This window comes from Alexandromys fortis, unplaced genomic scaffold (genome assembly GCF_014885135.2).
Source record: "Alexandromys fortis isolate MF-2015 unplaced genomic scaffold, M_Fortis_MF-2015_v1.1 scaffold_444, whole genome shotgun sequence".
Lineage (NCBI taxonomy): Eukaryota > Metazoa > Chordata > Mammalia > Rodentia > Cricetidae > Alexandromys > Alexandromys fortis.
In genome coordinates, this window is record NW_026068318.1 from 94,593 (window position 1) to 118,849 (window position 24,257).

General features: G+C 48.4%; 2 protein-coding genes across 6 annotated transcripts in view; one reads left to right on the top strand and one right to left on the bottom strand.

Annotated features, from left to right (window-relative positions):
- Positions 1-991: 991 nt before the first annotated feature.
- Cpsf4 (cleavage and polyadenylation specific factor 4) lies at positions 992-15,376 on the bottom strand. Of its 3 annotated transcripts, none has more exons than XM_050132734.1 (8): positions 15,152-15,376; positions 12,730-12,780; positions 9,707-9,859; positions 7,657-7,752; positions 7,049-7,142; positions 6,261-6,333; positions 4,623-4,793; positions 992-1,881 (listed from the first exon to the last, which is right to left on the bottom strand). In XM_050132734.1, the coding sequence occupies exons 1-8, from the start codon at positions 15,252-15,254 to the stop codon at positions 1,813-1,815; spliced, it is 810 nt and encodes a 269-aa protein (XP_049988691.1). In that variant the 5' UTR covers positions 15,255-15,376; the 3' UTR covers positions 992-1,812. The 3 variants fall into 3 exon arrangements, with proteins under 3 accessions (XP_049988691.1, XP_049988693.1, XP_049988692.1); XM_050132736.1 differs by having other exon boundaries at positions 4,623-4,715; positions 15,152-15,375; XM_050132735.1 differs by having other exon boundaries at positions 4,623-4,718; positions 15,152-15,375.
- A 122-nt stretch (positions 15,377-15,498) lies between these two features.
- Positions 15,499-24,257, top strand: part of Ptcd1 (pentatricopeptide repeat domain 1) — a 15,994-nt gene continuing 7,235 nt past the window's right edge. For all 3 annotated transcript variants that reach the window (XM_050132730.1, XM_050132731.1, XM_050132732.1), the window contains exons 1-5: positions 15,499-15,829; positions 18,137-18,639; positions 19,856-19,996; positions 20,965-21,183; positions 21,866-21,967. In XM_050132730.1, the coding sequence (XP_049988687.1) occupies positions 18,172-18,639; positions 19,856-19,996; positions 20,965-21,183; positions 21,866-21,967 (930 nt within the window). In that variant the 5' untranslated portion in view covers positions 15,499-15,829; positions 18,137-18,171. The remainder of the gene's footprint in view (positions 15,830-18,136; positions 18,640-19,855; positions 19,997-20,964; positions 21,184-21,865; positions 21,968-24,257) is intronic.

The following is a 24,257-nucleotide window of genomic DNA, read 5'->3' on the forward strand; positions in this document are numbered from 1 at the left end:
GGATCAAAGATGTGGCCTACCACACCTGCCTCTTTAAAGAAATTTTGTGTATGAGTATCTTTTTTTTTTTTTTTGGTTTTTCAAGACAGGGTTTCTCTGTGGTTTTGGATCCTGTCCTGGAACTAGCTCTTGTAGACTAGGCTGGTCTCGGAACTCACAGAGATCCGCCTGCCTCTGCCTCCCGAGTGCTGGGATTAAAGGCATGCGCCACCACTGCCCAGCCTTGAGTATCTTCTTTGCATGTCTGTATATATGTGCACATGTGTGTCTGATACCCACAAATATCAGAAGTTATTGAATCCTTGGGAACTGGAGTTACACAGTTGCCATATGGGTGTTGGGAATAGAACCCAGGTACTCTATTAAGATCAGCTTATTTTGAGTATGAGTATTTTCCTCTCATGTGTGTGAGTATACATGCACCATTTGTGTTCCTGGTACTACAGAGGAAGGTTTGAGATCCTCTGGAACTGGAGTTGTAGATGGAGTTGTGGATGCTAGGAATCAAACAAGGGGCCTCTGAAGAACAGCCAGTACTTGTAATTAGTAAGCCATCACCCCAGCCTACTCCTGGACATCTTAACAATGCAGGGGGTTTGGGGATAACGCAAGCGCTCACCAACCCTTCTTTTCTGCACGAGGACCACCAGCGCACTGGTGAAATGACCAGAACTGAAACCTTGGGGATGGGTAATGAGATGTGCAGGCCTTCCTGAAGCAAGCTCACCACTCTACCTGAACACTTACCATTCCAGTCTCTTCAAGATTTAAGGCCAAGCTACTAATTCCTTATGGGAGTGGAGGAGAGGAAGGGAGAATACCCACTGCATAGAGCCTACATAGAGCAAGGACTGGCTTGACAACTAGGTTATCAAAGGTAATGTGAGGTACCATGCAAAGTCCCTTTCCAGCAGCAGTCACTTCTCTTTGTGAGATTGACATCTGCTAAACAGGAAGCTCCTCAGGAGTCCCTAAAGTAATGAAACATAGGTTAAAAACCAAGCTTTTTAATCAACTTCATAAAAAGTATTGTAACTGAACTCAGATAGGCCCACTCGCCCAGCAGGTTGCAGGTGATGGATTCACATTTTCTAGGCTCAAGGATGGGTGGCCTCTGCATGCCACAGGGGTCTGAATGACAGCACAGAGCTTGCTTGGCAGGAGGTAGGCGCAGATCAACTGGGTCAGCTATGTAAAAGTGGTTTGCAGCACTGGCTGAAGGTGGACCTGAAGCACTGTCAGGTAGGTGCTCCACAAGAAAGCAAGCCCAGAAAAGTAGCTCAGCGTGGGAGCCTGACACCTTTCAAAGAGCCAAGGCCAAGCCAGGCAGTGAATGCTCCAAGCTTGTCAGGAAGGGCTCCCTTGTTCAAGTCACATTCATAGGCACAGCTTGAGGTTTCAGCTGGACATGGAGAAAGCAGGCTGACCTGGCCACAACCCCACATGAGCTACCCATCCTCTCCAGGTGCTGGTGTTTAATGAGGCCCTCTGATGGGAGATGCTGGCCATCTTCCACACAGGACCAAGAAGCACAGCTTCTCTCTCCCCAAGAGGGCAGAATGCAGGGAGTCCAATAAATGAGGCACTGACGTCCAAGCAAACTCTGGCTCAGGGGACCCCACTGAAGCATATGTTCCTTCTTAAAAAAAAAAAAAAATTACTGCAAAATGACAGGACAGACAGGACCCCTCAAAAGGAGTCCTGGCAGGTGTGCCTGCGGCTCTAGCCAAAGTCCTGACAGCACTACATTCAGCAGCTAAGTGCTTGTTCCCAACAGCATGGCTCTCAGGCTGCTCCGGATTCCAGCTGCTGTCACTGTCCACTGAGAAAGGCCAAATGCCCTTTGGTGCATCTGTTGGCATAGTGTCCTTTTTCGCCACACTGGGAACATGGGGGAAGGAAAGAGAAAAGCATGAGAGTTGGGAAGCTAACGCAGTGCCCACCAAGTTACAGCCTGTGAAGAACTCAGAAGAGGCAATGAAGCAGGCACGGGGAGCAGATCCCCAGCCCCACCACACCTGCCCAACAGGGGCTCCCACAGCAAAGAGCTCCCCCACCGGCCCTCCACAGGGCAGGCCAATCACCTTACCTCTGAGCTGGTAAGGTCTGGGATTCCTAGAAAAGATAGGAGGGACCAACCCGACAGAAGCCACCAGGCTCCTGCCCCAATTCAGGGAGCCATTGCTGAGAACACTGAGGTGGCCTATGTCTGAAGCTTTCCCTCCTGAATATTTTTTTTAAATGTTTATTTATTTATTATGTATACAATATTCTGTCTGTGTGTATGCCTGAAGGCCAGAAGAGGGCACCAGACCCCATTACAGATGGTTGTGAGTCACCATGTGGTTGTTGGGAATTGAACTCAGGACCTTTGGAAGAGCAGGCAATGCTCTTAACCTCTGAGCCATCTCTCCAGCCCCACTCCTGAATCTTGTCTACATTTCTAAGCTATCTGAGGACAGGCTTTGATCACAGGGCCAGAGCGAAGGGCCAGTCCTGGAGAAGGTATTGTGTCACCTGACAGAGCTATCACTAACCCTAACTTAGCCCTTTTATAGTGCCTGCTCTTGTACCGCCTCAAAAGAGAATTATTTAAAAGTGAACAGCAGTGTTGGCCTAGCACTGAACAAATGGGCAAGAGATGGCCGCGGACCACAACTCTGTGTTGATTCCCATCAGGTTGGCATGCCCATGCTAGCTCAGTCCTGGCTTCCTTAGTGGCAGTCTGTCAGTACCCAGTACTTTTTCTTTTCTATTCTAACCCTCCCCCCACTTTGAAACAAGGTCCCACACTGTATAGCCCTGGCTAGCCTAGCTCACAGATCTGCCTGCCTTTGGTTCCCAAGTGATTGGTTTAAAGGTATGTGCTACCATACCACCACTCAGATGTGGCTTCTGTGTGGATGAGTAGTCTAGATAGCATCCAGTCCAACCCTTGGACTGGTATGACCACCAGGAAGCCCCACTCCCTGGACCTGGCACATACACTTATCTCCATAGCTGGTCCTAGGGAATGCAGACTCTTTCAAGTCATTTAATATGGACAGTATACCACACCCATGGTAGGGAGCCCTGTACTCTCAGAGTCTCAGGACCTGAGTGTCTGCTTCATAGAGGAGACACTGCTGCACGGTGATCAATGGGAGCAAAATGACAGCTAAGCTGATATTGACAGCTAAGCTGATATTGGATGCTGTCTTTGAGAAATTACCAGGAAAGCTCTTCTTCCCCAGCTCCACCATGTCAGAGAAAGTGGGGAGATGTGAGGTCAGCGAGCTTAGGGCACTTGAATCCACACACATCTTTCCTTTGAGTTTTCTGTAAATGCTTGCCTCCCCCCACTTCCACCTGTAGAGCAGGGTATCAAACAATGCCTGGCTGTCTGGCACTGCCCTAGGCCATGGTCTTACCTAAAGCCATGTATATAAGCATCCTGTGATTCAGAACTTCCAGCAAAAATCAGATGCCAGTAGATATTAGACAAGAATTAACTAATACTCAAGTATTCAAATCAGTGCTATTGTTAGGAACAAAAGCCATCAATAATTTGTCTTTTAACAGAACTGGTGAAATAAGTTGTGGTTATGTAGCCTTTGAAAAAGATCAGGATTTCCATGTGTAGCCATGGAATGAGCCTAAGAGAATGTTATGTAGATTAGGCTTGCTCTAGGAATGTATGTGTGTGCACACGTAGATACTACTTCTAGTATTTTTTTATGCATTTGTGTGTGTGTGTGTGTGCGCGCAGGCTTACATATACAAGCCCACATACGACATGGCATTCTTTCTCTCTACTTTACTGAGGCAGAGTCTCAAATGAACCTAGAGTTCACCTAGCTCTGGGACCTTGTATTCACTAGTGAGCTGGATAGGCAAGCTGCCATGCTCACCTGAGATGTACAGGTGCTAGGAATCCAAACTCTGGTCCCCAAGATTACAAAACAAATGTCTTACCCACTGAGCCACCTCCCACACATGAAGTCCTCATGCTGACACCCCACCATGTGGGACATTTCCCAGCATATTTTCTGTTTTTTTTTAATCACAAGTTTATCCTTCAGAACTCTAGCTGTCGATATATCCCTCAGAGCAGGAGGGGATTTGTTTCTGCCAGGTGGCAATGGCAGACCCTCAAGTTTTTAACCTTTCAGCTCTTACCAAAAGATACAAACACAAGTTCACATTCACATAAGGTCTAGCAAGCAACTACAGATTCTCATGAGACTCTCTGCCATCTATCACTCAGAGTTCATTTCTTGTATAGACTGGTGAGTGTTCCTAATCCAATTCCTACTAGTGTAGGCCTAACGCTTTGTCCTGTTCCTTTGGCATGCACACATAGGCTGCTTTGAGCATCATTCTACCCTGAAGCATTTCCATTTTCTTTCTCTACCTTTTTTGGAAATTCTCACTTCAAAGCACAGTGTACTTATTCAACAACACGTGTACCTTCTTCTACCCCGTCTTGGCAGTACAGGAAGTAGGATGGTGATTAGCCCACCACAGTGGCCCACCTTCACTCTTCAAACCAGCAATAACACTTCTGAGGAGGGAGGGAATGACCACTAACTGAAGACTCTACCCCGTACCCCAGTGATCCCCACCCCATCCTTGAGACTCACCTTGTAGCAAGTGACTTGCTCCAACGGCCGGGGTCCCCGGTTGCCTGCACTGCTGTTTTGACTCTGCATGACCCCAATGACCTGAGGGGCTCTCTGCTGATTGGGAGAAGAGTTCTGACTCGTTAACTGGATCAAGGAGGACGACCTTTGTAATGGCGGATTGTTACTTTGCTGGAAAGAGTTACACAACACGGTTTTACTGCGGAAAACACGTGCACGCGGACTACCAGTGGGGACGGAAAAAAAGAGGACGGGACCTCTCCTGCATGACCAGCAGGAAGAGGGCTTCTGCAATGGCCTGCCCCAGGAGAGTGGGCCGGAAAGAAAGTTCTGGTGATGATGGCAGGAGCTGCTGTCCGAAAAACACCATGCAGACACACAAAAACGAGAACTAAAAGTAGAAAAGAAAACATGGAAGAGACAAGAGGAAGTCTCTGGGCAGTGGGGTGAGGGCATGATCAGGCCTTACTTTTGTTTCTGAGGTTCTAGCTTCAGGTCAGGATGAACGCTTGGTTCAGCCAGATGTTTAGCAGCCTACACGGCGAGCAACAGTCACAGAAAAACAGTTGGAGCCTGACACGCTGGCCTGCAGTCTAGGGGCTGAGAGGGCCCTCCTCTAGGGAGTCACATGGGAAAGGGGAGTGGGGCTTTTAAGTAGGGATTCCAGAGCAAAGCACCTCCAACCAGATGGCGTCTTGACTCTGACCCAGGAAATGTCAGGCTAGAGCTATGAACCCCCAGGCTATCAATTGCATCAGGGACTGTCTGGCTTTCCTCAGGAAGTCTGATTTCCTTGGTGCCACCATCTCCTGACAGTGGGGGGTCTGTGCAGGCCCCTTCAGACTCTGGCACTGGAAGGACTAAAATGGGATGTAGTAGTAGCTGACTTAAAAGCCAGCTAAACCAAACCAAGTCAAGGCTTCAGGAGGGCAGTTAGCTGATGTAGAGACTTGCTTAAGGCCCTGCCTGTTGTGCAGGCCAGCCCTTCCCCTGGGCCTAATGGCCCACTCCTGTCAGCAAGCCCAGGGTGCCCTGGTTTGAGCACTACATACATCCCCATTTATCCATGGCATTTCTCTCTTTCCTTATGCTTAGGGATAAACACTGGATTGGGCTGGCTAGTCTTATAAATGTCTGTGACCATAATCCCCACAGGAGCCACACTAGCACTGGCCAGTTATCAGACAACCTTGGTTGTGTTCAACTTCTGCCATTGCTTGGCAGTAGCCCATCAGGTAAATCACTCCCTGCAGGAGGCCAAGTTTCCTCCTTTGTAAAGGGAAGGTTCTGGCTCAGAAGAACAGCCAAACGTGGGCCAGCCCCTGAGCCCTTGCTCCCAGTTCCCAAGGCAGAGACCACTGAGTCACAATTGCACAGTCCCATGCTTATGGTGACTCTGCTACATGAACTTATCTCCCACCTACTCTGGGGCTTGCTGCCCTCCATTTCTGAAACAAGCAAACTGCTTTGCTCTGATTTTTCTGTCGCAATGAGAAGGTACATCACCTCTCTCCTGCCTTCCCCTTTGCCCTCCTCACAAGGTCCCCCCAGTGGGGTTTATAGCAGACCTCACACTGAGTGGATAATGAGACCATCTCTGCAGGCCAATGTGGCCAGAGAGGAACCAGGGTACAATACCTTTGTTGGAGGCTGCGTCTGCTGTGGTAGTGGGGGCTGCTCAGTGGTTCCCATGGGCAGTTCAAATCGAGGGCTGGTCCGAGAAGACAACGGGGCATGAGAGGAGACAGATCAGGCGGTGTCTGAAAGCTACACTTACCCTCTCAGCAAACAACCCAGAGTTTAAGACACAGTGAGACTGGCACAAAAGAACTGACGGTGGAGCCCTTGGGCAAGCGCTGCTCTAAAGGAAGGCGTGGCCATCCTGGTACTTGTGCTGTGCAGGAGAGGGAGCATACATGGAAGATCCTTTCCCTCCTGACAATGCACAGAAACACTTGGTGACAAGCAAGCATCCCTGGACCAGATGCAAGCTCCAGGGCTTTCATAGAGGAGCAGGACCTACTAGTGGCAGCACTGGCCACTTGCCTTCAGTAAGGCAGGGACCACAGGGCAAACCAGGCAACTATACAACTGCTGCAGGTTGGGTAATGTGGACCAAAGCAGCAGAGGGAGGGAAGGCTTCGTCAGTCCCCATGTTACTTCAGACAGAAGCTCAGATCCACAACTACCAAGTTAACAAGTGTGCCTTAGACTCTCAAGGTCACAGCTCAGGGAAGGTTAAATGCTGGGCTACACAGAGCTCCTTTAGGCTCTCCAAGTAGAAGGGGCAGCAGACATAGCAGTGGATCCTCCACACCTCTCAGCTCTACCCAGACCCTAGGGTGGATACCACCCAGAAACCAAAGCCAAGGTGCACCTAGGATGTACTCAGAGGGCAGCAGCAGAGCTGGTACCAGGATACTCACTGCATGAATTTACATGAGGGTCCCTCAGGGCAGAATCCCACGAGGTAATTCACACAAATGACTCTCCGAGTGTGCCGATGCCTACACAGGGGACCTGCAAAACCCAGCATTCAGGTCATTCAGACTTCCTTTCAGTGAGACAATGCTTAAGTGTTCCACTATCAGTCAGAGCTCTGCTTAGAGAGCCACAGTGTAGCTTCAAAAGCTGGCTACCTTTCTTATTCACAGGGGACAGTGTGCAGCACCCCAGCCTCTCCATGCTGAGCTTATCAAAAGTGCAAGCAGGAACACCATGCTCACAGCTTCCTTGGGAGGCTTGAGGGAAATGAAGGGTACTAAAATGCCCCACAGCCATGCGTGATGGCACCCACCTGAAATCCCAGCACTTGGGAGACCAACCAAAAAGAACTGAGTTTAAAACCAGCATGTAGGCTATACAGTAAAACACCTGCCATAAGGCAAACAAACAAACAAACAAACAAACAGCCTCACTGGCCCCAGTAGGTCAGGTTTGCTGAGCCAGGTAGGGCTGAGGAAGTGATGTCCCAAGAGGATCATCTGGTAGTCTTGGGGATTAGGTGGGCCTGAGGAGGCCTCCTGTCACCTACCGTGTTTACAGAAGCCACGGTCATACCAAGGGCAGTCCTTGATCTTGGACTCAGGGTCGATGTGCAGGAAGGGGCACTCCTTGTTGCTGCATTCCCCTGCAGGAAATGTGGACACATAGCCTCATGGAACTGTGCTGGGACTGGCTCCTAAAGCAATGGGATCAGGTGGTTCTAGTGTCATGTACTAGCAGAGAGCAGTCTGTGGGGCTGTGACAAGTCCTGCCTTCACACACATCGCTGCTGCTGAGAGGGTACCAGAACAGCTGACTCTGGGGGCATCCCTAGGTGGCGGGAGACCAGATTCAAGTGTATCCACCGAGACAGGACTGTTGATTCTTCACATCTATGAGCTGTCACAGAGAAGGTTTGAGGAACTCTGACCTTTAGGAGAAACATTAGGAGAACTACTTGGGAGTTAAAGCTGGGTCTCTGTGGTGGCATGGGTATGCCTTACTGAAGATAACATGTGTGGACCAGCACCTCTCAGGAGCTTCAGGTGCTGGACCCCCAGCATGAGGATACACCTTCACACTGCCCTCTGCAATCAACGTTAACACATTCTACTTACAGAGCAGAGGAATGGCCCAGTCCACTTGCTTGCTTATAGACCCAGTGCCCTTCACCTAGCCACAACTGCTTCCCTGTTGCCCAAGATGAATCCACAGCCACTACTAGACCTTTCTTAGCCTTTAGCTCAGGACTTCCCTCTGGGATCTTCCTAGTTCACTCTGCTGAAGCCAATTCATATCTTACACAGAATTTCCCATGACTAATTCTCTATTATTCCCCTTGTTTACCAAATAATTAGCTAACTCTGGGCCACTGGAGCAAACCTCTAGCAGGCAAGGAAAGGTCTGTCCCTTAAACACCTCGAGGGAGAGGATCCTCAAGACAAGTGTTGCCCACCTGCCAGCAGCTGCAGTGCAGCTGGGCCCTGCTGCTATGGGTGACAGGGTGGGAGATGGTATGATATGGATGTGGCAAATGGGACAAACTTGAGAAGGCAGGAAGCTAGGAAGCCTCAATTCTATTTCTGACCATTTTGATCTCTTAGCTTATACTGCTTCAAAAAACAAGACAAAACAGGCAAGAGTTATCACTATTGATAAATAAATGTCATTAAGAAAAAAAAAAGAAAAAGAAGAAACTAAGGCACCAGCATCCAAAGCCAGGCATGGTGACTCTCACCTGTTAGCCCAGCACTTGGGAGACCGAGTGAGGTAGGGGGGTCCACTGAATAGTGAAAACAAACTATGCATAGTAAATTACAGCTCAATATAGAGAAAACCCAGTCTAAAAAAAACCAAAAACCCACAATAATAACAAACCCCAAGCCTGTTGGGATGCTGGAATAACCAGTGTCTCCTCTAGTAACAGTGCACTGAAAGCTCAACACATGCCCAATACTCAGCTTATCTGGAGCCTCCTGACTTTATTCTTGGCAGTGTACAAGACCTGGGGCTGAAGAAGCCCTTGATAACCATCAGAATTTCCTGAGACACCACTAACAGCAGACCAGAGCAGAGACCCTGGGGACTAAGTTCTGTACCAGCTCTACCACTTCCACTCTGTCCCTGCTTCTTTATGCAGCTCACCCCAAACAGTAGGAGCCTCATGATCTCTAATCAGAGCTCAAAACAATCTTAGTTTTATGGGAAGAGTCGGTTCATTTTCACAAGACAGCCCCAGACTTGCTATTACGAGGAATGCTGGGATAGCCACGCTATTGCCTAGGATCACACTCCCAGAGAGAAGGAAGAAACTCAGGCTGGGGGTGATCGGTGACCATGCCAGGAGATGTGGATTTCAGGGGCAAGGCTGCCATGAGCAGAGACACTTATTGCTTATTCACTGGGGACCCCTGTTAGTCTCAATATCTCAGAGTGCTCCAAAACCAGAAGTGCCACAAGGACATGAAGCTATTACACAATGGTCTTGAAGCTATGACAGAGCACAGAAAACAATATCATTCCCTTACTGACTGAAGAACTAGCTCAGGCTGCCAGGCTCTGCCCCAGAGCCGAGCCTCCCAGGATTCTACGTGCCTTACCGAACTTGGAGTAAAAGTAGCACTCGGGCATCTTGGTCATGTCGTACTCATGCAAGAACTCGCACTGGTCCCCTTTCTTGCACAGTCCTCTCAGCCAGTGTTTGCATACAACTGTCTTCTCACCACTAATGTGCCGGAATGGACACATGCCCCCTGCCAAGGAAGAGTGAAGAGATACATAGGTTCAGGTGGAAATGAACCCAGCGGGAGCTGGAGAGCTGCCATCCTACACTTTGAACCACCAGCAGCGGTATCTCAGGAGAAGGCAATGTAGATTTAGGTGGCAAACCAGCAAACACTACACTTTATAGGTATGTAGGTGTCTGCAGGGGCCAGAAAGTGGGGGAAGGTGTCAGATCCCCTGGAACTGGAGTTACAGAGGGTTGTGAGAGTCATGTGGGTGCCGGGAATTGGACTTCGGTCTTCTGGAAGAGCAGTCAGTGATCCTAACTCTGGAGCCATTGCTCTAGCCCACTTTATATTTTAATAGCCATGTATTTGAGTTTAAAGTATTTTAGAAAAACCCAACTAAAATATGGCCGTGATGTGGGCTATCCTTCTGTACACCATGAATGTGCTGTTCTCATTGGTTGATAAATAAAGCTGATATGGTCTATAGCCAGGCAGAATAAGATTGGGCAGGAAAGTCAAACTGAATGCAGGGGGAGAAAGGAGGACAGAGTCGAAAGAGACACCAGTAAGCAAGTCAGCCAGCCGCCAATGAAGTAAGACCTGTAAAAAAATAGGTAACAAGCCAAGAACGACGTGACAAAGCAGATTTAAAAATGGGTTAGTTTAAATGTAATAAGTCTGAGTCACTGGCCAAGCATTTTTAAGTAATACTAAGCCTGAGTGGGCCAGGTGGTGGTGGTGGCGGCGGCGGCGCACGCCTTTAATCCCAGCACTAGGGAGGCAGAGGCAGGCGGATCTCTGTGAGTTCGAGGCCAGCCTGGTCTACAAGAACTAGTTCTAGGACAGGAACCAAAAGCTATGGAGAAACCCTGTCTCGAAAATCAAAAAAAAAAAAGCTGCCGGCAGTGGTGGCACATGCCTTTAATCTTAGCACTGGGGAGGCAGAGGTAGGTGGATCTCTGAGTTTGAAATCTGATCTACAGAGTGAGTTCCAGGACAGGCTCCAAAGCTATACAGAGAAACAAACTCTGTCTTGAAAAACCAAACCAAACAACAACAACAAAGAAAGATGAGTTAAATTAAATGTAAGAGCTAGTTAGCAATAAGCCTGAGCCATTGACCAACCATTTATAATTAATATTAAGCCTCAAAATGGTTACTTGGGAACTGGAGGGTGTGAGAGAAACCTCCAGTTACACTGAAGGGTGTTATGGCACACACCTTTAAGCCCAGCACCTGCGAGATAAAGGCAGATGGATCTCTGTGAGTTTAAGGCCACCCTGGTCCATATAGGAAGTTTCAGGCCTAACAGCCCTACGCGTTGAGACCATGTCTCAAAACAAAAACAACAAAACACTAAAACATCATCTCATAATTTCACAGACACTAGCATAAGACAGATACATAAGAAGTCTCGGGTGGGTCAGCTGGTTTCTTAAACAAAAAACAGTTCTGGTGGTACACAGGTAAAAAAGTATGCCTTACAGGATAAAGAGGGCCATTAGCAGAATCCCAGACTCCAGGGAGGCCATGTCCTATGAAAAATGCCTCAAGATTAATATCAGCTTTATAACTGAAGGGATATGACAATGCATAAACAGGAGCAGTGTCCTTCTGCAGCAGGATAGGGTAGTGTCTTACCCCGATGGGACAGACCATCCTCTGGGGATGTCACACTTGTAACTGATAGCTTGCCAGAACTGCTGGCAGGTCTGCTGAGACTAAGGCTGTGACCAAGAAAGATGAGACCAGCCCTGATCAGAAGAACTTTTGGCCACAATGGAAAGAAATGCTCTACACCTTCACTATCCAGAAGAGCAGCCACTAGCCTCGTGTGACTGGTGAGCATCTGAGTTCACAGCAGTGTGACTGAAGAACTATGCCTAAAGATTTTGATTGGTCAGCACATGTATGTAGCTAGCAGCTATGGGACACCTACAGTACCATAAATTAAGGATAGCTTTACAGCACAAGATGGGTGGTCATATTCCTAGGAAATTTCAGGACACATTATCTGGGGAACTGGGAATCCCTTTTGGGAATACTTAATCTAATTAATAAAGGAATTTAAAAATGGACTCAAAAGGAAGCCAAGGACAAATTTATTGAAGTTTAAGAAAAAACAACAGCCCGCCAACATCTGTCAAGCTACCTAAGACTCAGAGGGCACAGTAACTGAGCAAACATTTGGGAATGAGATCAGGATGCAATGACCAGAAACCATGAAGTCAAGCTATTTGGTCTACCTCCAAGGCCTTCTGCTTCAGCAGCAAGTAACTGCATTGTGGAGTCCAAATTCGCTAGACTCTCATTCAATTTACCTATCCAAACCATCCCTTTGCTCTGGGTCTTGCTCACTATTTAAGTTTATGATTAAAATTAGTTTCCTAAATAAATTTCCAGAGGGAGGAAGATGCCCAGGTGTATGCATGACACATAAGGTTTTGCCCACTATTACCTATGAATCAATGGATAACCAGGCTCCCAGAGCCTCTGTGGAGGTCTGGTTAGTGTCAACAAGACCCCAGAAGAAAGAAGCCATTGAAAAACAACGTGTACACACTGGAATTATGGAAAAAAAAGGTCTGTATTCAAACACTGGGTGCTGCTACGCGTAATTCTGGAAACTTGAGAAGTTCCTGAAAGCCTCTATGTCCCCAATGCCCATGTCTGAGAAGGTTGTGACACAAGAAAGCAGCCTTTAAGTTAGGCAGGCTCAGTCTGTGTTTAAGTTTTGGGCAGAACCATCCTCCTGGCCTATCAAAGCCATAGCTTCATTTAGGGACACCTACCTACAGAAAGCAAAACAAGCAGACCTGGTGGCCTGTAAGTCTGCTAGCAGACAAAGTCGGGGACCTCAGAAGGACACGAGGAAGTCAAGATTTTCTTACCTTTGCCACAGGCAGCTTTCAGAAAGAATTCACAGACAGCAGCCCCCGACTCTGTAAAAGGAAAGAGCTCGTTATCAACAAAGCCAGGTGCCAATGGGAGGCTCTTAGGATCTCTAATCCAGGGTGTAGTGAGCTGGCAAAAACTACAAAGCTCATAACTGGCATGGTGGCGCACACCTTTAATCCCAGCACTCGGGAGGCAGAGGCAGAGGCAGGTGAATCCCTGTGAGTTTGAGGCCAGCCTGGTCTACAGAGTTAGTTCCAGGACAGCTAGGACTGTTACACAGGGAAAAACTGTCTCAAAAAAAGAGGCAGAGGCAGACGAATCTCTGAGTTCTAGGCCAGCATGGTCTACATACTGAGTTCTAGACCAGCTAGGGCTACAGAGTTACACCCTGTCTCAAAGCAAACACTACTTGTTTAAGTCAAACCCGTGAAATGTGACCTGTATGGTGGGAAACAAACACGATGTTCTTTCTGAGATCTTCTTGAAAGCCCATAGCTTCCAAGATATTTAAGAGTGGGTGGAAAAGGCAAGAAGGAACACAAGCTCACAGAAATGTTAATTACCCCCAGCTCATACCTCCTAGGAGAGTTAATTTACAGGTACATTAAGACGGAATGAATGGTCTCACAAGAAATAACAACGAGTATATGACGCTTCTAAGCAGGGACAGATTCCAGAACAGGCAGGTGCCTCGGAGACACTAGCTTAGTAGAATGTAAGTGAAGAAAGACTAAAAAGCAGGCCAGCCCTTAATATGCAAGGTCCACATGGAATTACAAAGGAGCGCAGCCTTTCATCCCCACTGGTGCAGGCGGCTCTGGGAGGGTAGTAAAACTACGTAAAACTACAGAGTCAGGATGCAGTGGCAGTCAGTTGGGCCAGGGCCATCTATTCTGTTGAGTTTGGAAATTCATCAGCCACGACTGCCGAACAAACAATTCTTGGTTTCATAAACAGTTTCCACTGATCTATCAGCATGCATTTCTAGAAAACAAACTTAAAACAAAACAAAACAAAACAGAAACTGGAGATGGTGTTCCTTAAGCCACTCCAAGTGCCTCTTGCCAACTTCCAAGAGATTCAGCGGCCTCCCAGAAGCAGGCAGGTTCTGCTAGGTCAGAGTTAAAGTGGTAGAATGTAAAGACGCTGCTGGGCATGATGGTGTACACTGGTGATCCCAGTACCTAGGAGAAGGAAACTGAGGCAGGAAGATCTCAGCCAGCCTTGGCTATATAGCCCGACTGCCTCAAATACAAAAGCAAACAAAATAAATAAGGGAAAAAAAAGGCTGGAGATGTAGCTCAGATGGCAGAGTGCCCGAGAAGCACACACAAAGATCTGGGTTCAGTCTAGCACTACAGAAATTGGGAGTGAAGGTGTGAGGAGGATCAGGACTTCAAGGGCATCCTTGGCTACACAAGGAATTCCAGGCCAGATCAGACTACCTGAACCGGTCTCAATACAAACAAAAATACCATCTCAGAGTATTTGTGATCTTTCTTTCTATATCGTAGTTGGTTTTGCCTCCTTCTTTAAGGTCAGAAATCCAGTCATGGGGATTGAGAGGATGGCTAATTCTTCGGGGCAGAATTTATATTTCTCAAAGAGCATCACCACTGAACCAGTAAGGAGGGTCTGTAGCCTTACTGGGTTTTGGCATACTCAACACAACCACAAGACGAAGTGAAACCACAAGACAAAGCTGGAGAAGTACCCAAGTTATGCACATCCCCGACTCTCCAAGGAAGGAGGCATAAGAAGGGCTTACTACTGCGCACCTGCCTCCACAGGCTTGTGGATCTGTGGTGATGGGTGGAGAAGAGCTGCCCCACACATACTGTCCCATGGTCTCAAGGTAGTGCCATTAAGTCAAACAAACGCCGACTGTCTGTGGACATAAAGTCTATGCAGGAACGACCTGGCCAAAGACCGGATCTGAACTGGAGAGGCTCCCCAAACGAAAGATATCCCACCAGCATGGGAAAACAGTCATCATTTAAAGAGGGACAGTAGAGAGAAGGGTTTCCCCAGGGGTCTCTGTTGGGTGGGGCAGGAGACCCTGAGGTGAGTGCCTGGAGTGAAGGTCTACTCAACAGCCACTTCTGACCAAGTTAAGAAAGGAGCGCTCCAAGAGGTGGAAGTGGGAGACGTTCTAGGGCTTTGCTCTAGCTGGAGCAGGGTGGGAGAGGGGAGTCCCATTTCAGGATCACTCGAACTACTGACACGGTCCTGCTGTCCCGAGGGCTGCCCCCGGGAATCAAGGATCCAAGGAAAGGGTTCCCGAGTTCCACTGACAATGGGACATCCCAAGACGGAAGAGGAGGAGCTGAGCGAAGGTGAGGTTCCCGCGACTCAGGGCAGAGGGAACTCCTGGTCAGAATCGGCGTCGCCCACCCCCCAGGGCCCCGTGCTCACTGTCCATGCCAGGAAAGGGCAGCGGCTGCGCCCCGAGCTGCTGCTCCACGGCGATCTCCAAGTCGAACTTGATGTGGTCCACGCTGGCGATGATTTCCTGCATGGTGGCGGCGGCGGCCTCCGGCCCGGCTCCCCCTCAGGTCTCTCAGCCGCCCTCCCCACTTCACCCGGCACTCCGCCGTGCCCTCCTTCTCGCCCGCCGCCGCCACCGCCCCGCAAGGGATGCCGGGAGCGCCCGAGCCCGCGTGCCGGCCCCCACCCAGACTCAACCAATAGAGAGCGGAGTCCTACCGCTCCTTCAGGCCCGCCTAGCCGCTGGCCGAACGCTCTTCTCTTTGGGTCAGTAATCCGAAAGAACGTGTGAGGGCGGGACCGCAGGCGCGTGTGGCGAAGGGAAGAAAGTTGATTGGGGCCGAAACCCTGCGACCCCGAGGACGCCTTAAGGTGCTTCGAGGCGCACGTCTCTCCGAGTGACTTCTTGTTCAACCCTCGTAGGAATCCCGGGAGCCAGGCCGAAATTGGAGCCACGGGACTGTCCAAGCCGGCGCCGTCGGTCACGTGAGAAAATCCACGCTCTGAAGGCCTGGGGAGGGGGAGGCAGGGGCGGCCCGAAGGTCCCAGGCCCCCCGACGGCTGGATAGCCTCCACGTATCTCTAATTCAAAGGTTTAAAACTCAGGTAAGGAGACTGGACATGTGGCTCAGTTGGCAAAGTGTTTGCCTCAGCTCCTAACATAAACCGGGAATGTTGGAGCATACTTTTAATGCCAGTAAATGGCAAGTGAAGGCAGGAAATCAAAAGTTCGAGGCCAGCTTGAATTACAGGAAAACCTGGAGGGAGACTCAACCTTCTAATAGAGCTAGGATTTAAAATGTTTATCGCCAGCCGGGCGGCGGTGGCGCACGCCTTTAATTCCAATACTGGGGCGGCAGAGGTAGGAGGATCTCTGTGAGTTAAAGGCTATCCTGGTTCACAGAGTTCCAGCCAGAGAGGGACCCTGTCTCGAAAACCAAAACAAAACAAAAGTTTATCCTGATTTTTGTAAGTCTGTACGTTTGTAAGTATGTATGTAGATCTATAGCAGGCTGGCCTTGAACTCACAGAGACGCTCCTGCCTGTGGCTCCCGAGTGCTGGGATTAAAAATGTGAGCTATCCTGATTTTTTTGTTTTGTTTTGTTTTTGTTTTCAAGACAGGGTTTCTCTGTGTAGCTTTGAAGCCTGTCCTTGAACCATCTGTAGACAGGGCTGGCGCGACCTCACAGAGATCCACCTGCCTCTGCCTCAGGAGTGCTGGGATTAAAGGTGTGCCACCACCACCCGGCTGATGTTTTTTTATTAAAGGGTTTAAGTTATGCAGGCTGAACTCTAAAGCCCATCTAATAAAAACTGAATGCTAGGCTGGTACGGGAGGATGCAGCTCAGTGAGAGAGCTTAGATTCGAAAGTCCCTGGATTTGAAGCCCAATGCTACCAGATTCATAAACAAACAAGCCAATAAATACAAAATCCCAGACACAGTGGTCCTTGCTTGTAATGCTAGCACTGAAGTAAAGTTGAGGCGGGAAAATAAGATGAGTTTGAGGCTAACCAAGGCTACTCAGTGGGACCCTGTCTCAAAAACTATAAAGATCGCTAGGCACTGGTGGTAGACAACTTTAATCCCAGCACTCTAGAGGCGGAGGCAATTGGATCTCTGTGTGTTTAAGGTCAGCCTGTTCTACAGAGTGAATTCTAGGACAGCAAAGGTACACAGAGAGACCCTGTCTGGGGGGAAAAAATATATATATATATAAATATATAAACATATGTATATATTTATATATATGGCTGAGTCGTAGACCTCTAAATTCAACCTTTAGTACCACAAAAGGGAAAAAATATGTAAGCATGTATATAATTTTCTGGTTATTTTGTTTGTTTTGTTTTGAGACAGTGTGTGTCTTGTAGCCCTGGCTCACCTGGAACTCACACTATGTGGACCAGGATGGTCTCTAACTTGGAGAAATCTGCCTGTGATGACCTCTGAGTGCTTGCACTAAAGGAGTACACCACCACACCGTATATGGTTGTTTTGTTTGTTTGTTTGTTTTTCGTTTTTTTGTTTTTTTGAGACAGGGTTTCTCTGTAGCTTTTGGAGTCTGTCCTGGAACTCACTCTGAAGACCAGGCTGGCCTCAACCTCACAGAGATCCACCTGCCTCTGCCTCCCGAGTGCTGGAATTTTATGTGTATTTTTTTTAAAATTTTCCTGAGGATTGAACCTACGACCTCGTGAATGCTAGATAGGTGTTCTACCATGAAGTTACAGACACTGTTACCCCACTTTGTTTGTAGTCCTGCCTGAGGCTGCATAAGAATCTCAGGCTTGCCTAAGACTTCTTTTTCGGTTTGGTTCTGGTTTTTTGAGACAGTGTCTCATATAGCCTGGTCTTATTTATAGCAGAGGCTACCCTGCACTCCTGTGCATTTTTGAAACACATTTGTTTATGTGTGCATTTACATGGGTGCATTGCAGTGTATGTGCACAGGTCAGAGAACAGCCACACCACAGCTTCTACCAAGTAGATGCAGGGACCAAACTCAGGTCATCAAGTATGGCAGAAAGCACCTTTATCTGCCAAGACAGGCTCAGGCCCTCTTTGTTGTTGTGTTTTCGAGACAGGGGATCTCTGTAGCCCTGACTAGCTTGGAACTCTGCCTCCCAAGTGCTTGGATTAACTGTGTGGGCTACCTACCACACCTGGCGCTCTCTCTTACTCTTTTGAGACAATCCCAAGAAGCCCAGGCTGCCCTTGAAGTTGATATGTAGACGAGGATGACCTTGTTCTGATTGCTGAGAGTGTAAATAACGGTCCGTCTCCTACTCCCCATCCCCAGCCTGAGCCCAGACTTCCTAACTAAGAGCTACCCTAGTATCTGCACTTCTCTCTTTTTCCCAGCTTCCGCCCAGAGGCTGATGGGACTTCCTTATTTTTCTTCATTTCAGGCTGTGGTGGCACAAGAAGGCCAGCGATAGACCTCATGAGACTTTCCCGGCTCTTTTCTGGCCCCCACCCCATAGGACTGTCTGTCCTCCAACACTGGGATCTTCTTGGATCCACCCGATGGACAGGAGGCAAGGAGGGACTTGCACAGCTGAGGTCGGCATGGCCACATTGGCAGGTGTCGGCAGCCTTCTGCAGCTCTTCTTCCCACCTACCCCTGGGCCAGGGGAGCCAGAAGAAAGTGGGCAGCTTCTCTTCTGACTCCAATAAGCTCAGCACTGTGGCTCCTCGGGAAGAGGAGGAGGACGAAGAGAGCTTTGGGACCCTCTCTGACAAATACTCTTCCCGGAGACTATTCCACAAGTCAACAGCCCAGCTGTATAATCTACAGCTGAAGGAGCAGGGTGTCGAAGAGGAAGAATTGGAGCCCAAACTGTGGCAGGGCCGAAGGAACACTCCATACTGGTACTTCTTTCAGTGCAAACGTCTGATCAAGGAAGGAAAGGTCCGAGAACCTTGAGGTCTTCCTTTCTGCTGGGTTGACATATGTGGGGCAGTACAGCCTTCCCAGTTGTTGAAATTGGAACGTTCATTGCTCAGTCCTTGGATCTCTATTGTTTTTGTGCACAGATGAGTGTTTGTGCCATGGTGCACATGTAGAAGTCAGAAGACAATATGGTAGAGCTGCTTCTTCCCTCCCACCTTTATATGGGACCCAGGGATCGAATTCTGGTCACTATATTTACACTGCAAGTGCCTTTATCTGCTGAGCCATATCGCTAGCCCCCTAGCTATCTTTAACCCACTACATGGTAATCTTTTCGTCCATTAAGACATTTCTTTGGGTCACAACTTGTTCTTTTAACAGCTCGACCTCTAAACTGTTTCCAGCTCTAGCTCGTTTGAATAGTTCCACCATTCTTTCCAGGCTGTCTTGCTGTGTCGCCCTGGCTCACTGGCACTCACCATGTAGTTCAGGTTAGCCTTCCACTCATAGTCTCCTGCTTCAGCAAGAGTGCTGGGATTACCTAGCATATGCCTCTACACCCAGATTATTTGTGCGCCACCATGCCTGGGGGTAGCTATTATTTCAAATAAGAAAAAGGAGTGAGAGCTGGGCATAGTGGCACACACCTTTAATTCCAGCACTGAGACAAACGTATCTCGGAATTGGAATCCAGCCCAATATACATAGTTATACCCTGTCTCAAAAAAGAAAGGAAGAAAAAAAGAAAGAAAGGGAAAGGAAGGGGAAGGGAGAAAAGAAAACAAAAGAGAGAGTCGAAATTGGGCTAGGAATTCAGTTTAGGGGTAAAGTGTTTTACAAGCATGTGTAGGCATTGGGTATGATCTCCAGAACAACAACATCGAAAACAAAGAATAAGGAATGAAAGTATGTACTAAAGGGACAGGACAGTGTAGAAAATTAGAGATGCGGCCAAGGCCACTTTGGGCAGAAGTTTGCAGTGAGAAGGAGGTGTTGTCCTGTATCATGTCAGAAGGGTCCCTCTACCTCCCACCCTTTGCTGGCAGCCTTTGATTTGGGGGGGGGGGGGGTTTGTTTTGAGATAATATTGTATGAATCCCAGGCTGTTCTGAAACATGTTGTGTAGCCTAGAATGGCTTTGATCCCCCTGCCAAATGTATGCCCCACTCTCCTTGGCTTGCTAAAGGTCTCTGAAACCATCCTGAGCCCTCTTTCACACTGGCTTTTTACCTAGCTGGCGGAGGCCCTGGATTTGTTTGAGAGGCAGATGCTGAAAGAAGAGCGCTTGCAGCCTTTGGAATGCAACTATACGGTGCTGATTGGGGGCTGTGGGCGCGTCGGCTACCTGAAGAAGGCCTTCAAACTCTATAATGACGTGAGTGTGGGCCACAGTAATAGGGCCAAAGCTCTGAAATGCATGCTGGGAGCAGATCCTGAGCATAATGCCACTATGGGCAGACGACATGGTTTGTTGACATTGAATCCAAATTGTGTTCTTGGGGAACTGAGTAGGTGACAAGAGACATGCTTAGTTATGCGCCTGGGCTGCTAGGAGCCCACATGTCCCTTATTTCTCTGCTACCATGCCTAGTTAGTCTGTATTCCTCTCCACATCATCCACAGTTGCTCACACAAACCCTGCTTCTGTTCCTTCATGAATCAAAAAAGAACCTTACATGGGACAGTTGTAGACTCAAACAAGATACAACCCATCTTCTGGGGCCAGAAGCTAAGGGAGTCCTTATATTAGCAGACTCTTGCTAATCTTAGTCCTCTTATTTGGTACACTACTCCAGTCCTCATAGTCTGTGGTTAGAGCAAACAGAAAGAAACTGCACTTGGCTTACCTGGAACTCGCTAAGTAGACCAAGCTGGCCTTGAACTCATGCCTGCCTCTGTCATCTGAGTGCTAAGATGCCAACATACCCGACAAAACTGCACTTCTCAGAGAACATTGTAGGTATATGAATCATTGTAATGATCTTTCTGAATCATCTCATACTTGGTTTCTAAGCAGAGCTGACTAGCTCGTGAGCTCCCAACTAGTGAGTACTGGTCCCCCTTTCCCAGAACAGACACGCTCTGTGCATCCTGGACGGTCCGGATAAGCTGCTCAGGTCTCAGAATTTAAGCACACCTGCTCTAGAATATTCTTTCAAGTGGCCTAGGAGGATGATTTCCTTTTGGCATTTCCAAGAGTGCGGGCTCAATTTTCATAGTCCCTCTAGTGAAGTAAGGAGTTTGGATCTGTGTATGAGGTGCTACTTGGGCCCTTCAAAGTGGCTGTGATCTCTGTATCCAAATTCTCCTAGAGCCTCCTTCAGTGTTCTCCCATCTCAACAGATGAAGAAGCGAGATCTGGAGCCTTCGGATGCCACCTACACAGCCCTGTTCAATGTCTGTGCGGAGTCCCCCTGGAAGGACTCCGCCCTGCAGAGTGCTCTGAAGCTCCGACAGCAGCTCCTGGCCAAAAACTTCCAACTCAACCTGAAAACATATCATGCCCTGCTGAAGGTGACCGCCAAGTGTGCAGACCTCAGGATGTGCCTTGATGTCTTCAAGGTGGGGACTCCCTTGCTCTTCCAAGTCAGACCCAGTCCTGTGGGACAAGTGCGAGAGACAGATTACTTGTCTCTCTTCACCTGGGATGTTCAGGAAAAATGAGATAGCCCATGCTTTATGCTGGGATTCACACATGTATCCAACATGACCTAGCTTTCCGTGGCCTCAGTCTGACAGTATGGGCTGTAGGCAGGCAAGCAAGAGGATGGTGGTGGAGAGGGGGATCCTATGCTGAGTGGGAGGACAGGAGTTTCTGATAGATGGGAGTGTCTTTTAGGAGGTCTAGCCCAGCTTGACATTGAGAAGACTGGTGGGGACCGTGTCCTTGCCCTGTACAGTTCTACATGGTTGAAGCCTTGTTCGGACATCCTAGAAGGTGTGTCCTTTCACAGATGAGGAAACCGAGGCTGAGTAGCTCAGGGCCTTGTCCTTATCCATGCCCATAGTTGGCGGCTGTTGTTTTTGGGTCTTGAAACCAGTCCTTTTATTCTAGGGCTCAAGTACAGTGGTTGCAAGGGTCAGCTTTGCAGATGCTGCTGATTCAAGGAGCAGAGCTGGGGAGATGGGGCTGGTTCTAACTGGTTCCAGTGCTGTGTCCAGGCACCTGTTCCCTAGGGATGCATGGATCTGGTACTGACATTGCTATAGGTTCTGAGTGAGACTGCTTTCTTCGCTTGCCCAGGAAATCATCCAGAAGGGGCATAGAGTCACAGAGGAAACCTTCTCTTTCCTGCTCGTGGGCTGCATCCAGGACAAGAAGGCAGGCTTCCTGAAAGCCGTGCAGGTCAGTCTTGCCGTTGTCCTGCCTGGTGCCAGGGTTAGCTTTGTTTGTTTTTTGTCTTTAAGTTGTATGTATGTATGCAGGAGGCCAGAAGGAGGTCAACTGGAGCTGGAGTTGTATAGCCTGTTGTGAGTCCCTTGAACTGGATGCTGGGAACCATACATACTCAGGTCCCCTAAAAGAACAATTTGTTCTCTTAACTGCTGAGCCTTCTCTCCAGCCCACTGTGCCAAGTGTTTTTACGTCTGCCATCTCCTGGCCTTGGTGGTAATCACTACAGGGCGTGTTCTTCCTCCATTTTGTGGCCAGCATGGAAAGGAGGCTTGTGGCCATGCTGCTCCTCTAGTGAAGGCACAGCCAGCCCATCCCTCTCCTTCTCAGACCCTCTAATTTTGGGTTTCCTGACCATTGCAGTATGGGAACTGGGGTATGTGTTCAGCCCATCCCTCAGGTTCATACTCTAGTTGGCATCTCTCCAGGTGCAACCAGGAATGCACACTTAGTCTCAAAGTGAGACAGATCCTCTATTCCCATCGAGATCTCTCATTATGTCAGGAGTGGGTACTGGTGTTGCTGCCATGGATGCTTGGGAGTCATGTTTTTCCTGGCTCTGCCATCTAATGTGTCCACCACAGCCTGACAGCAGCCCAGTCCAGATATCCTATTTCCAGACATGCATTTCAGGAAGCTTCTCAGCACTTTACTGAATGACAACCCAAGACCCAATGTTGTGTCCCCTCTGCAAAGAACTTTGAAGCAGTGGCATGCTGTGAAGAAAGTGTAGAATGAACCCATCAGTACCACCGGCCTGTTTGTGTTACACACTTCCTGAGCCCATCAGTACTGCCGGCCTGTCTGTTACACACTTCCTGAACCTACCAGTACTGCTGGCCTGTGTGCTACATACTTTCTGAGCCCATCAGTACCGCCGGCCTGTGTGTTACACGCTTCCTGCTTCCTCAGGGCTCTGTCCACCCCTTTTGGCAGGTGAAGGAACTGAGGCTCACAGACGTTTATACCATACATGAGATTCCCACGGCCACTCAGAGCTGGGATTTAGGGCTAAGGAGATGGCTTAATAAATAACAGCACTTGCTATATAAATACATGAGGACCTAAGTTCAAATCCCTAGAACTCGTGCAAAAAGATGGGTGTGATCTTGTCACTGTGACCCCAGCTCTTTGGACATCAGTGACATGAGGATTGCTAGGTCTTGCTGACTGCCAACCTAGCTCCAGGTCGAGTGACAGACCCTCTATCCTTGAGTAAGGCAGAGAGTGATATAACAGGATACCTGATGTTCACCTTACAGTACAGGTAACCCATTTACAACAGCGACACACAGGCACACACAAACACACACCAAAAAAGAAAAAATTGCTACAACTTACTCTCCATTGAGACTTCTAGTTTGAGATCCTGTCTCAAAAAAAAAAGCCAAGTATATCAGACTCTAGTGTGTGACTCTCTGCCACATTTTATTTCAACAATATGGTGTATATATCTCTTAATTTTCCATTCTGCTAACCATTCCTTAGGAAAGGCTGCCAAGATCCCTGCCTTCCTGAAAATGTTGCCCTGATAGGCATTAGAGCCTTGCAAGGTTTGCCAAGCTGGTGCCTAACCTGCCAGTCCCCATCTGCATACCTTGCTCTAAGGTGGGGTGACCGCTGTTGCCCACACCCAGCCCTTTAAGGTTTCTGTCAGAACCAGAGAAGGGACTGGTGAGTTAGTGCAGCACCTGGGAAGCAGAGGCATCTCTGAGTTTAAGGCTAGCCTGATCCACGTAATGACTCCAAGGCTACATAGTAAGAACCTGTTTCAAAAAAACAAAAAAACCAAAGGGTGCTGGAGAGAGAAGTTAAGAGCATTGGCTGCTTTTGTAGAAGACCTGGGTCCAGTCTCCAGTACCCACACAGTGGCTCACAACTACTTAAAGGTGTGTGCTGCCACGCCTGGCTTTAGGTTGGATACTTTCTCGATTCCTCTTTGTTTAGTCACTTCTTTAAATGTATGTATTCATTTTCTGTGCATTGGGGTTTGGCCTGCATGTATGTGTATGTGAAGGTGTTGAATCCTCTGAAACTGGAGTAGCAGACAGGTATGAGCTGCCATGTGGGTGCTGGGAACTGAACTCAGTTCTCTGGAAGAGCAGCCAGAGCTTTTAACCACTGAGCCATCTCACCACCTCTTTTTTTTTTTTTTTTTTGTTATTCTGCATTTATTCCAGAGGATATTTTTTTCTTTTCTTTTTTTATTGAGAATAAGAAAAAAAAGTTTCCGCCTCCTCCC